General features: G+C 36.1%; 1 protein-coding gene across 3 annotated transcripts in view; it reads right to left on the bottom strand.

The window, feature by feature from the left end:
* TET2 (tet methylcytosine dioxygenase 2) overlaps window positions 1-12,874 on the bottom strand; it is an 80,413-nt gene that overhangs the window by 25,874 nt on the left and 41,665 nt on the right. For 2 of the 3 annotated variants that reach the window (XM_081959929.1, XM_081959930.1), the window contains exon 2: window positions 1-2,554. This exon is cut by the window's left edge and continues 791 nt beyond it. In XM_081959929.1, the coding sequence (XP_081816055.1) occupies window positions 1-2,510 (2,510 nt within the window). In that variant the 5' untranslated portion in view covers window positions 2,511-2,554. The remainder of the gene's footprint in view (window positions 2,555-12,874) is intronic. The other variant, XM_081959931.1, reaches the window with a different exon arrangement.

Genomic DNA, 12,874 nt, shown 5'->3' with positions numbered 1-12,874 from the left:
TCTTGGTTAGGAGTTACGCTATTTGGATAATATTGCATGTGTTGCAAGTTGCGAGATATATTTTGAGTTAAGAGGTCTGCGTTTGTAGGATCTTCCTTCTTCTCGGAAACCAAATGCATGTTATTTGAGCAGGAATGCTTCATTACATTATTTATCTGATTATAATGGGAGATTTTGTTGGCTGTATTTGAAATATGATCCACTCTGGTCTGGGGAACTTGTACTGGGAACTCAACTGATTTGTAGCAATTACTTCCCACTTCAAAGCACTCTTCTAATTTAAGCCGATTTAAGGATGTTCCTTCTCCTTGCTGCTCTTGGCTGTTGCTTGACCGGGAGAAGATTTGGGGCAATTTTGTGGTTTTTATTTGTTGTGTGGGGTTCATTGTTACTTGTGAATTCTGTGGTGGTTGTATTGGCTGAGTCTGGAGTATTGGAGGCAAAATTTGTGATTGTATGAATTGGTCATCCTCAAATGGAAGATCTAAGTGCTGGGGTTTTAACTGTGCCTCCAAAGCCTGTTCAAGGTGGAGTTCAGATTGGGGTTGAAGGTTAAAGTGCCTTGAATTTTGCTGCTGATCGTTCATCTTTTTGGATTGTGGCGAGTGCTTTTGGAATGGGATGTGCAAATCGGGAATAAAATGATGAGGTGGTTGTGCTCCTTCACTTTTGAATAGTGCTGGTATTTGCTCACCCTGCATAATGTTCTGGTAGCAAGATTGTCCTATGACTCCTTTTGATTCATTGGAACCTCTAATATATTGTTTTGGATGTGTCTGCTCAGGTGAATTTGCCTGGAGCTGAAGCATGGTCCTCAAAAGTGTTTCATTTGATTTTGGGGAAGAATCATTGGGGTGAAAGGGAGAGGAAGTCATTCTCCAAGAAGCTTGTGAGTGGGTTTGTGACTGCTCTAAGTGATTTTTCACCAGATCTTTGTCATGATCAAGAGTAGTTTGCTGATTAATCTGGCTCAGAAAATGTGGAAAGTGTTGCAATTCTTTACTGGTTCTTAATCTTTGTGGATCCTGAATTTTAGACTCCAGTTTGGATTGAGTTTCACTAGGATCTTGCTGCTTTATTCCCAATATCACTGTACTGAAATCAACATTTGTTTCACACCCAGTTGCTTGTGAAGCCTGAATCTTATATTGATGACCCTGTTGAGAACTGGGAGGTTGTTGGCAAAAGCCAGACAGTTTTTTTGCATGCTCTCCCTGCTGCTGCTGCTGCCCTCTGTTATTTTCTTCTGTCAGATTGAAAATATTTCTAGGATCTTCTGAACCTGCAGCGGAGAGCACACTGTTCATTTCCTGCCCTGGAGAAGGTGACGCAATAGGGGGTAGATGAAAAGAATCATTCCTGAACACGGAATCTTGTTGGAAGGAAGCACCGGTTTCTTCTCTTGGTTGTGACAAAACCTCTGAGCTACTATCACGAGTCTTCAGATTGCTGTTAGGACTGAGTGAGAAATCCTGACTGGGGACCTGCCCTGCGTTTTCGGAAACTTCACGGCTGTTTGTAGGTGGCTGGTAGGCATTTCCTGACTTTGGCTGCTCTGAGTTCATTATTTCTGGATGACGAAAATTGGTGCTTGCTTGTATGATGGATCCTTTAGTGGAGTTTTCTATATTGTGGACTTCAGTAGCTGCAGAAGCTAGCACCTGAGGCAGCTCAGAGTTTGAGGTCTGAGCGGAACTTAATTGCCCTGAGGTATGCAGTAAATGTGATGTGCCACATGTCAACACATTAATAGCCCGAGTGTTTATGGCATTTGTAAAAGATGTAGTTGTCTGCGTTCCACCGAAAACACGTTCTGGATTATACTGAGATGACGTTTTTTCCAGGAATTCACCATGCATGTTTCCCATGGAAGAGGCAGAAACTATAGCACCGTTAGGCATTGGAGTTGCCTTGTTCTTAAATGCCATGCCAATGTCCCTGTTGTGGCAGCTGCTATTTTCATCCCCTTGTTCGTTCTGAATCTGGGGAGCTGGAGAAGTTTCTGAAGCACCAGAGTTGCATCTTAGAGACTGTATAAGAACTGAAGCTGTACTTTGTTCTGTTCCAAAACCCACAACATCCTTCTCACTGCACAAATTAGAAGCACCCGCTTGGTTGCTGACAGCGCATGCGCCATCTTGCCCTCTTTTTGCTTCTTCATCTTGCTTAAGCTTCTTGTTCAGGTGTAGTCCATACAAAGAAGGCTCACTAAAAGTGCGTTTTATCCCACCGTTTTGCAAATACCCACTGCAATGTTTCTTTTGCTGAAGGAGGTCAGGGCTTATTCGACTACTCTCATTCCTCGTTGCAGGATGCTTCATTCCATAGTTGGCCTTCCCATGCAGCCACATAGGATTGCCATTTAGTTCACTGTAGATCTTTCCCACTGATGTGTTCCCATTGTGCAGCTTCACTGACAAAGGCTCTGCTTGGCAAACACGAGAAGGATGTGGAATTAAAAAAGGATTTAAACTATTGCCTTCATCATGATTAGTTCTGTCCTGTTCCATCTGGCTTACTCAAGGGCCATCCACAAGGTTATCCTTTACTGGATCTGGAAAGAAATGGGAGAGATAGAGAAAGGCATGTTTATTTGGCTATCATACTATGTTATCACACGTAGAGAGCATGCAAACATCCATGTTTCCAAATAGCCATCTATTGTATATATGATTTTCAAGGTTCTCTGCTTTGTATATCAAAAATTGCTTCACAAATTACATGGCACCCATGAAAGGAAGATTAGAAATCTTTTTGGTTATATATAAAGACTAATAAAAAAGAGCTAAGTTAAATTTAGTTAAGTTTTGATTATTAGGGGGGGAAATGTTATGATACAGGATACAGTCAAATAAAGGAGGGATAATGATAACAATGTATAGATATGTATGGGTACAACATAAGGAAACTGGATGTAAATTGTAAACAGTGATTTGGAAAGGAGGATTAGAAATTTTTGTTACTAAATATTATGGATGTTTAGCTAGAATAGGCCATAAGGATTCAGTGTTATTGGAGAATTTTAGAAATAGCAAATGAGATGCCAGTATGTGGTTATGTTTTAAATCTTGGTATATTTTATAATGAATGATGTTTAAACAATTATAGTCAAATGAAAATGAGGTGTGATGATGGTAATATGTATAAATATCTGAGTCAAAATACTTGCGTTAATATGAATTATGGTTGATGACTGTGGAAGAGATGCATGAAAGTATTTTGTAACCAACTGATACACTTTCTACAGTATGTAAAGAAGGAGGATTCTTTGTGTTGTGTTTGTTTGAAAATTAAAAATAAAAAATATTTTAAAAAGAATGTTTTTGTGTACATGGTAGATTTCTCCTCCATAGTGAAAAGTCAGATAACTCTTATTGTCCACTATGGATAGCACAGAAAAATGAATTAAACATCTATTATTTGCTTATGAACCACATCATACTACTGAAACCTTATGTTTATAAAGAAGAGTGGACAATAATTTGTATCAATAATAAATAAATAGATAAATAAATGTAGCTAGAATTCTCTGTATATTTAACATGCACTGACCTAGGATTTTTTTTTTGTAATAGGATTTTATTAAGTTTCATTATAATATAAAAATATAGAAGAAATGAGAGTTAGAATAGAAAAAAAGAAATGGGGAAAAAGAGAAAAAAGATAGACTTAAATTTTATTGGGGGGGGCAGATGATTACAAAATAGTACATCAACTTTTTATTTTACATTTCACAAGATTTCAATCCATTTTTATAATTAGAAAATCATTCGAATCATCAAAACTTAAAATGAAAATGCTTCATTTTTTCCAGTTTTTAGTAAAAAATCTATTTGTTTTCAAAGAGCAACAAAGCTATATAATTTTATTTAAATTAAAACAGTCAATTTCACCATCTTTGCTAACTCTATCACATTTACCATCCACTCTTTCACTGTGGAAAGTGTTGCATCTTTCACTCACCTACATTTTAAAATACTTACACAATGTATAGAGTACTTACCAATTTTTTGTTTAAAAAAAATGCTAGAAAATCTCTGGTTTACATCTCCATGTTCAAACATTTCTGAACAATCCAAGTATAGGATTTGGCGAGGTGGAGAGTAATTTTTGAGATAAGAGATTACTTTTGAGAAAATCTTTCTCAGTATTGAAATGAATAGACAATTCTTTAAAATTATTTAAAAATTGAATTAAATAAAAATGCTTTTTTTAAATCAAGAAGAATCTTCAGACAGTTAGTAGTTACTCTCAAATAGGTTTCCAATCATGATCAATAAATATGACTTGTTTTTCTTCTGGGTTTTCAGAACAAGAACCCGTGTCTATTACATTTCTGATAGGCAATGTAACAGCTAAAAGGCAGATGCATAGTCCACAAGATCAGATAGAACATAACCTTCATGAGAAGGTTCCGAATTTGACAAGGTACGATCAATCAGGACCTTGGACAGAGTATTGTGGAAAAACTGGCAGGAAAGGACAAAGGTCTTCTGCATTTTACAAACTTGCTGGGCTCACTCCAGAGGTGGGCTGCTTCCTGGTCGGACCAGTTCAGGAGAGCCAGAAGTTCTGACCACTGGCTGAACCTGCCCACTTGCCCCTGTGCTATCCTATCCTATATAACTAACTCTCTGGCTCCCTCCCCCTGCCCACGCTACTCAGCTGAGTTCCACGCCTCACCTACTGTAGTCACTGGAGCTGCCTGAGAAGATTTGCTGTGACTTTGAAGCTGCGTTTAAGCGCGGAAGGTGCATGCACGAGTGAAGCGAACCAGTTGTTAAGGTATGTGCAGCCCACCTCTGGCTTCTCTCCTTGATTACTTCCACCCATTGCTTCTTGTCCTTCTCCAAAGCACCTGAGGGTAGGACAAGAAGCAAGGGGAGGAAACTAATCAAGGAGAGAAGCAACTTAGAACTAAGGAGAAATTTCCTGACAGTTAGAACAATTAATCAGTGGAACAACTTGCCTCCAGAAGTTGTGAATGCCCCAACACTGGACGTTTTTAAGAAGAGATTGGATATCCATTTGTTTCCTGCCTAAACAGGGGGTTGGACTAGAAGACCTTCAAGGTCCCTTCCAACTCTGTTATTCTAAATTCTAAACTCACTTGTGGTTTTGGTGACAAAGAGTGGCAGCTATGCTCTTATCCATGGGCTCCTAAAGTTTAGGAGAAATGAACTTTACTAATCTGGGAAATATGATTTGGCAACATCTTCTGCTCCAAAAAGATCTTAATGTGGAGGATGGGCAAGGTGTAGAGATCACCTACCATGCAATTTGAAATAAAGAATATTCATTTGGTATCTTGCAGCAGTGGAGTAAATAATTTTCTGAGAATATTGAGATGTTGGAGAAATATAATTTGCAATTAATGTGTTAATTTTTGACTGAGGAGATTATATATATCGAATTATAATGCGATATATATATATATATATATATATATATATATATATATATATATATATATATATATATATATATATATATATATATACATACATACATACATACATACATACATACATACATACATACATATATATATATATATATATATATATATGATTCCAAGCAAGAAGCAGGAGTGCTATCTATTCCATGAAGCATCTCTGTGTTAGGAGAGAATATTTATTTATTAAATTTATATATACTGCCTATCTCACCATTAAGAGTGACTCTGGGCAGCTATTCCTCTTGGTTGGTCCAATTATTTTGAAGGATGCAGATATTTTTCTAGAAATGAAAATCCTAGATCTTCCTTAAAAAGTGCTTTTCCTCTTCCATGTTCCTTATCCCCTCAAGCAAAATACATGGGTAGAAAACAGTGAACCAGTTATATCTTGATCCATTTCAGTTTGATTTTTTTTTTCTGGCTCAGTGTGTTTATGTTTTTCATAGGTGAGGGGAATAGCTTAAAGAAGTAGGCAATTCACTGATTGAGTAATTAACTAGTGGATGGGGTTTTACTTCTCTGCCAATATCTCAGTTCCAATCAGCAGTCTTTGGAAAGAAGAAAGACAGTTGTGAGCTTTTAAACAGGTGATACAAGCAGATACAAACAGGACTGTTTAATGGCTGAGAACAGCACAAAATAAAAATAAAGGTAAGTTTAGTGATAGTTGGGGGAAAAAACAAGGCACCAAAAAATAGGATAATTTAAGACAAAAGAATACCAAGTTATGAATAATAAGTACTATTATTCCCAGGAGAGAATTATGTTTTCTAGTTTTTGCATAAGACCAGTAATTCTAAACGTTGACAGCTTTCTAATCTTTGGACTTTAGTTCCTAGAATTCTGAACAATGTCTAGTCAGAGAATTCTGGGAGTCAAAGTACACTGATATGGAAAGGTGCAAAACAATGGCCTAGAATATGGAAGTTATGACCATTGTATTTAATTTCCTTGATTATCAACTCTATAACTAAGCATATATTTTTAGATTGATGTCTTTATGAAATACAAATGATGAAAAAAAATCATTGGCACAAATAGAAGCTTTGACTTCTAATAAGTAGGGGATTGGTTTCACTTTTAATAATAGTTTTATTAAAACTATTTTATTTCCTGCATTAAAAGCTGGAAGATGTATTTTGAAAGCATTCACTTGTTTTTGTTCATGCAATTTTTCATTCACGCACATTTGATTCTTATTTGCATGATAAACTAACATTTTGGAGTAATCCCATTCTGAAAATTTTCTTTGTAGGTGAAACAAGGGGATTAATGCATTGGACCAACTTAATGGTAATCAAGTTTTTAAACCATCTGAGTTACTGCAAGAGACATATGGACTGCAATACACTTAATTTGTTTTTAAAATACAAATAAAAATGTATTGATAAGGTAAATATTTCTTTCAATAACTTTTTTATTTTCTTATATTAAATAATGAGATAGCATCTCTGTGCTAAATTAGAGGACTTGATTACGAACAAGTTGATAGGTATAGGGACATAATAGACACCTGATGGAATTGAGATAATTAATAGAATACAGTCATTCTTGCATACAAATTTTATGAGAATGACAAACTATGGTAGGGTTTGTTCTTTATATCAAGGATGGCATAAATTGTAGCAAACTTTGGAAGATAAATTATTCCATAGAATTACTATGAGTAGCAATATTGCATACAAATGTGTAAATATAGCACATTTTTGAATTGGTGAAAGAAATCAGGGAGGCATATTGTACTAAAATGCACTTTAGTCTGACCTAGCATGCTTTGATTATTTTAAATTGTAGTTGGACGATTTAATTTGCTGAACTTGCTTTAGAATGCTTATAAAAATATTATTTATAGATTTTGATAGCTATCCTAAGTCTACTAGTAGAGGTAAACTAAAGTTTTGGAAGCTATTGATGACCCATAGATGTTTGATGGGAACCTTGGATCTGGGGGTGGGATGGCAGAGTTTGTGAGTTTGTTTGATATGGGAGGGGGAGAGAATGCAAATTGGACAGGCACTAATATTCTGACAGTGATGGTAGAGGGAGATATTATTTGAAAGGTGCATTTGATATTTTACACTCTTACTACCTTCTAGCTACTACCTACTCCAATGCCTGCTCAATAAATCCATTGTAGGCCCTGGGCTCGGATTCCTGTTGTTTAATGCCAGGTCAGTTTATAATAAGGCTGTTCTTATCCAGAAATTTATTTTGAATGAGAGAAATGAGCAGATGTACATTTATCCTTCAGACTTAAAGCAGCCACCATTAGTTCTAACAGTGTTGAAATATTTCTGATCCAATTCCATCTTTTGCTCCTTGGAGATCATTTCCTGCTTTCCACAATTAATTCCCTTAAACAAATTACATCTCAAGAGTTTATATATAATGAAGATTTAACTTACTTTAATTAAAAAAAAACCTCAAATATTACTACAGTGGTAGTCTTCAATTTACAATCACAATTGAGCCCAAAATTAAACTAAGCGAGACGTTTGTTAAATGAGTAAATGAACTGTTGTAGGTCAAGGACAACTGCACTAAGAAAATATTTCAGTAGTAATGTTTAGAAACTGCAAAAAAAACAATTACTACCAACCTGCCTTCCATTGAGGATCTGTATACTGCACGAGTCAAAAAGAGGGACGTGAAAATATCTACAGACACGTCACATCCTGGACATAATTTGTTTCAACTACTACCCTCAAAACAACACTATAGGACACTGCACACCAGAACAACGAGACACAAGGACAGTTTCCCCCCCCCCCCCGAACACCATCACTCTGCTAAACAAATAATTCCCTCAACACTGTCAAACTATTTACTAAGTTTGCATTACTATTACTATTAGCCTTCTCATTGTTCCTATCACCCATCTCCTCCCACTTATGACTTTATTACTGTAACTTTGTTGCTTGTATCCTTACGATTTATATTGATTGTTTCCTAATATGATTTGATTGCTTATTTGTATCCTGTGACTATCATTAAGTGTATCTTATGATTTGTGACAAATGTATCTTTTCTTTTATGTACACTGAGAGCATATGCACCAAAGACAAATTCCTTGTGTGTCCAATCAGACTTGGCCAATAAAGAATTCTATTCTATTTTGTTTTACTGCAAACTCTAAAGAATTCCTAAAGAAAAACCTTAATAAATATTTTAGCATTTGGTTTTCAATGAAATGTTTAATACTTCCTTTTCCTTTAGGAAGATTCTGGAACTACTGAAAATAAAGTGCTAAGGAGGGGAACTGGCAAGGATGAATTCTAAAAGAAAAACAACAAAATCCCTACTTCTTGTCTTTATTTTTATTTTAGTGTTTGATTAGCTTTGCAGAACTATGGTATTCCATTCCTATGTAATGACTCCTTAGCAAAAAGAGAATTAGGTGGGAGAATGCCCCATTAACTACACTCAAAAGAAATAATAGCATTGACTGAGGGCCAAAAAGAAGAATGGGCAACAATCGGGGCAGGGGGGGATGCTATTTAATTCCCCTCCCTCCATAAACATGGTAATATACATTTATCTGTACAAATTGGGGAAGAGTAAATGATAGAGTTGAAGGCAGTGCTGCATAATGAGGCCACAAACAATCCATATTGCATTGTAGTTTTTTTTTAAAAAAAATGAGTAAATTGTATCTTTTCTAAGCTAGATGTCTACTATTACGGTTTACTTTTCACTCTGTTCAGTAATTGCACTTGAGGTGAGACAGTGAGACAGTTAGCCACTTTATTATGGGTTTCCCTCCCCTCTCCAGCCATTATGTATTAGAAATTCAAGGCACATGAATAGCATCTGCGAAACAATTATTGCATCTAGGACCAACTTCGCAGTCTAATCCATCATAATTATGACTGGCCTCCTTGAAGATGTCCTGATGCATGACTTAAAACAGCACATTAGTATGCAAATGACCGAGAATCGTATTTGTCCAATATGCATTTTAACAAATCTACTCCCACCAACTGATGCTTTGAGACACGAGGAAATGCTGGTATAATATTTTTCATATGAGACACAAACTGTAAATACCAAGAGAGGCACATATTTCTGCAGGTTTGCAAAAGAATCCTTTCATCCACCTTCCCTCACTCTTAAAAAATGTCCCTTTATACCCTGTAACAGGTAGGACATTAGCAAATATGCCAAGACCTCATACAAAAAGGTGAGCCATAAATTGTGGTTATCATTGTTTCATCTGACTTCCAGAAAAGTTTTCCTTTGAGGGGTTCACCATTTTTCTGAGAGAGAAAAAAAGGACAAAATATTATGTCAATAAATACTATCTGACAAGATCCTAGCAATTAGCTAGAGTGAAGTTTACTATCTATTTTCTCTGCTGTAAAACCAAATTACATAATACAGGGGTGTCAAACTGAAGCCCCACAGGCCGGATCCAGTCTGAGGGGGTGCTTAGATTTGGCCCACGCACTGCCTCTGTCAGTGAAAATGGAGCTCGCAAGGGTTGGGAGGCTGTCACAGTCAAAAGCGGGCATGCGGGTGGCCCTCCCAAGCTCTGTTTTCACTGGCAAAGGGTTGCAGGATGCCATCACAGTCAAAAACGGAGCTTGGGAGCCCGTTTTTGCTGGCAGAGCACTTCAGCCACCACAGACGTCCCCAACACAAGTGACATTTGGCTCCCCCCCCCCCGAGATCAAACACAACCCTGATGCGACCCTCAATGGAATCAAATTTGACACCCCTGGCATAATAGATGGAATCGTATCAATTTTTCTATCTATTGCTTTTTTTTTTTTTGCTTTTTTTGTATTTTCAAATAGTTATATTGACATTAGGTTAGGATGATGAGAAAGACCAACAACATCAATAAGAACATTCTTAGATCAGACCAAAATCTTCTCTAGTACACTCTTTGCCATCTAGTAGTCAAACAATTCCTTTGATAGGTGCTTTCATCTGTCTCATTTTCTAATTATTTACTGTTTGGTAAGAAGAATTTTTAAAGAACTATGTTTTCACATATGATCCAGATAGAATGAACTTTTATATTTTTCATAATTCTGATCTTCATTTTTTCTCGAATATAGCTGTTGTTTCTTATTTTGTTTACAAACTCATTGGAATTACTCACATTATCATCCATGAATCTTAGACACAGATGCCCTGGAGAACTTTTTCCTCTTTCAGTACTTTCAGTATTTGTAAAAAAAATATTTCACCAGGAACTCATAACTACGATTCTCCATCTTAATCTATGTGCCTGGAATTTCAACTTGAATATCTGATATCAGTATCATGGTCCATAATCTCATTCATTCACCCCATTTTTCCCATGCACAACACCCATGATTGGGAGACATAATTTTCTTGAAGTATTATATTCAAGTGTTTCTCATTTTCCTTCTGGTTCTTATATCATCACTCATTTCTAAAAAATATTAGAGAACATGAAAAATAATATAGATGTTATTAACATAACTGTCATGCCATGGAAAGGAAAATAAATTGAATTTATTAAGACAAAAAAGTATGTGTAAACAGTGTAAAAAAATGAAAGAAAATTATGAAGATTCCTATCAGAGGTGGCATTCAGCAGGTTCTGACCAGTTCTGGAGAACGGGTAGTGGAAATTTTGAGACGTTCATAGAAATACCACCTCTGACTAACCCCGCCCCCATCTATTCTCTGCCTCCCAAATCCCAGCTGATCGGGAGAAAATGGAGATTTTACAGTATCCTTCCCCTGCTATGCCCACCAAGCCACACCCACCAATCCATGCCACACCCATCAAGCCACGCCCACAGAACTGGTAGTAAAAATGTTTGAATCCCACCACTGATTCCTATGTCCATTCAAATTACATAAAATAATATTATTATAGGCACAAAATATATATTTCAATTCTTTTGTTCTAACCATACTGAAGGATTTCTGACTAGGAAATATTCTACATATATCTAAATATTATAGCTTTGCTTATTTTTGTACCTCACTTATTTTACAATGACCCAGTTTCATGTCTTGCGCATAACAGAGATTAAAGTGCTACTCAATGCATATTGAATTTCTTGGTGAATAGAATTGTAATGATGAAAAAAAAAGAATTTAAATAATCAAGATCAGTCATTTCCTTGGTGAAAAAATCTAAATCAAATTATCTCTGAGAAGCAACCATCTAACTTCTGCTTGAAGACATCCAACAAAGAAGACCTCAACATCACTCCAAGAATTGATTTCACTGTCCAACAATTTTTTATCAATAGGGAGGTGTTTTTATTTTTTTTTATCCCTTTTGAATATCCAGTTGGAATCTTATAACTTAAAGCCATTATTTCCTTCTGTGTATGTTCTTATAATATTTTGTCATAATATGTAGTTATATTTTCTTTATTGTTCCTTTGAATTCTTTGGCTTCCTATTTTTTTATTCTTTTTATTCACTTTGCCTAATATTGTTTATCCTGAAAGAAAATAGTGTGATGGGAATGCAATGCATGTATATGTACTTTTGAAAATTTCCCAAGAGACTTCATTGGGTATCATCAGAGCACAGAAAATGGCTCAGTGGCTAAGACATTGAGCTTGTCGATCAGAAAGATCAGCAGTTCAGCGGTTCGAATCCCAGGTGCCGCGTAACAGAGTGAGCTCCCGTTAGTTGTCACAGCTTCTGCCAACCTAGCAGTTCGAAAGCATGTAAAAAAAATGCAAGTAGAAAAATAGGGGCCACCTTTGGTGGGAAGGTAACAGTGTTCTGTGCACCTTCAGCATTTACTCATGCCGGACACATGACCACGGACACATCTTTGGACAGTGCTGGTTCTTTGGCTTTGAAATGGAGATGAGCACCGCCTCCTAGAGTCAGGAACAACTAGCACATATGTGCAAGGGGAACCTTTACCATTACATCTGACAGAAAAATACGGAAGATGATGATGATAGATAGATAGATAGATAGATAGATAGATAGATAGATAGATAGATAGATAGATGATAGATATTCAGAAAATTTGCTGATCTGATTTCTATTATAGAAAAGCTAAATAATAAAGAAAGTAAATATTTCCCTGGCCAATAGCAAGAAGAAGAATTTATGGAAATATATCTTAACTATATAATCGATCTAGCAATATTTGCAATGATAGTATTCTAGTGTACTATCTATCACTATTATTCAATTTAACAGAGATGAAATTTTAAAATGTAGTAGTTTAGGGGACTTCAGTTACATACTTGAAGATGTCCTGCTAGGAGGCTCTCAGGATATCATATCCTGAATGTCAATGATGGTCTTGTCCCATTGCAGCTCACTGCACTCCTTAATCAGGTCACATGATATGATTTGTTATGTTCTAAAAGACATGAACTAAGCATGTTTTAATTGATAATGTATTTGCTGAAAAGGTAGAATATAAATCCAACACTGAGATGAAATTAATGGGAA

The sequence above is a fragment of the Natrix helvetica genome, assembly GCF_964273705.1.
Source record: "Natrix helvetica genome assembly, chromosome: 7".
Classification (NCBI taxonomy): Eukaryota; Metazoa; Chordata; class Lepidosauria; order Squamata; family Natricidae; genus Natrix; species Natrix helvetica.
Note: the sequence above shows the minus strand (reverse complement) of the source record. Positions and strands in the feature narration are given on the sequence as shown.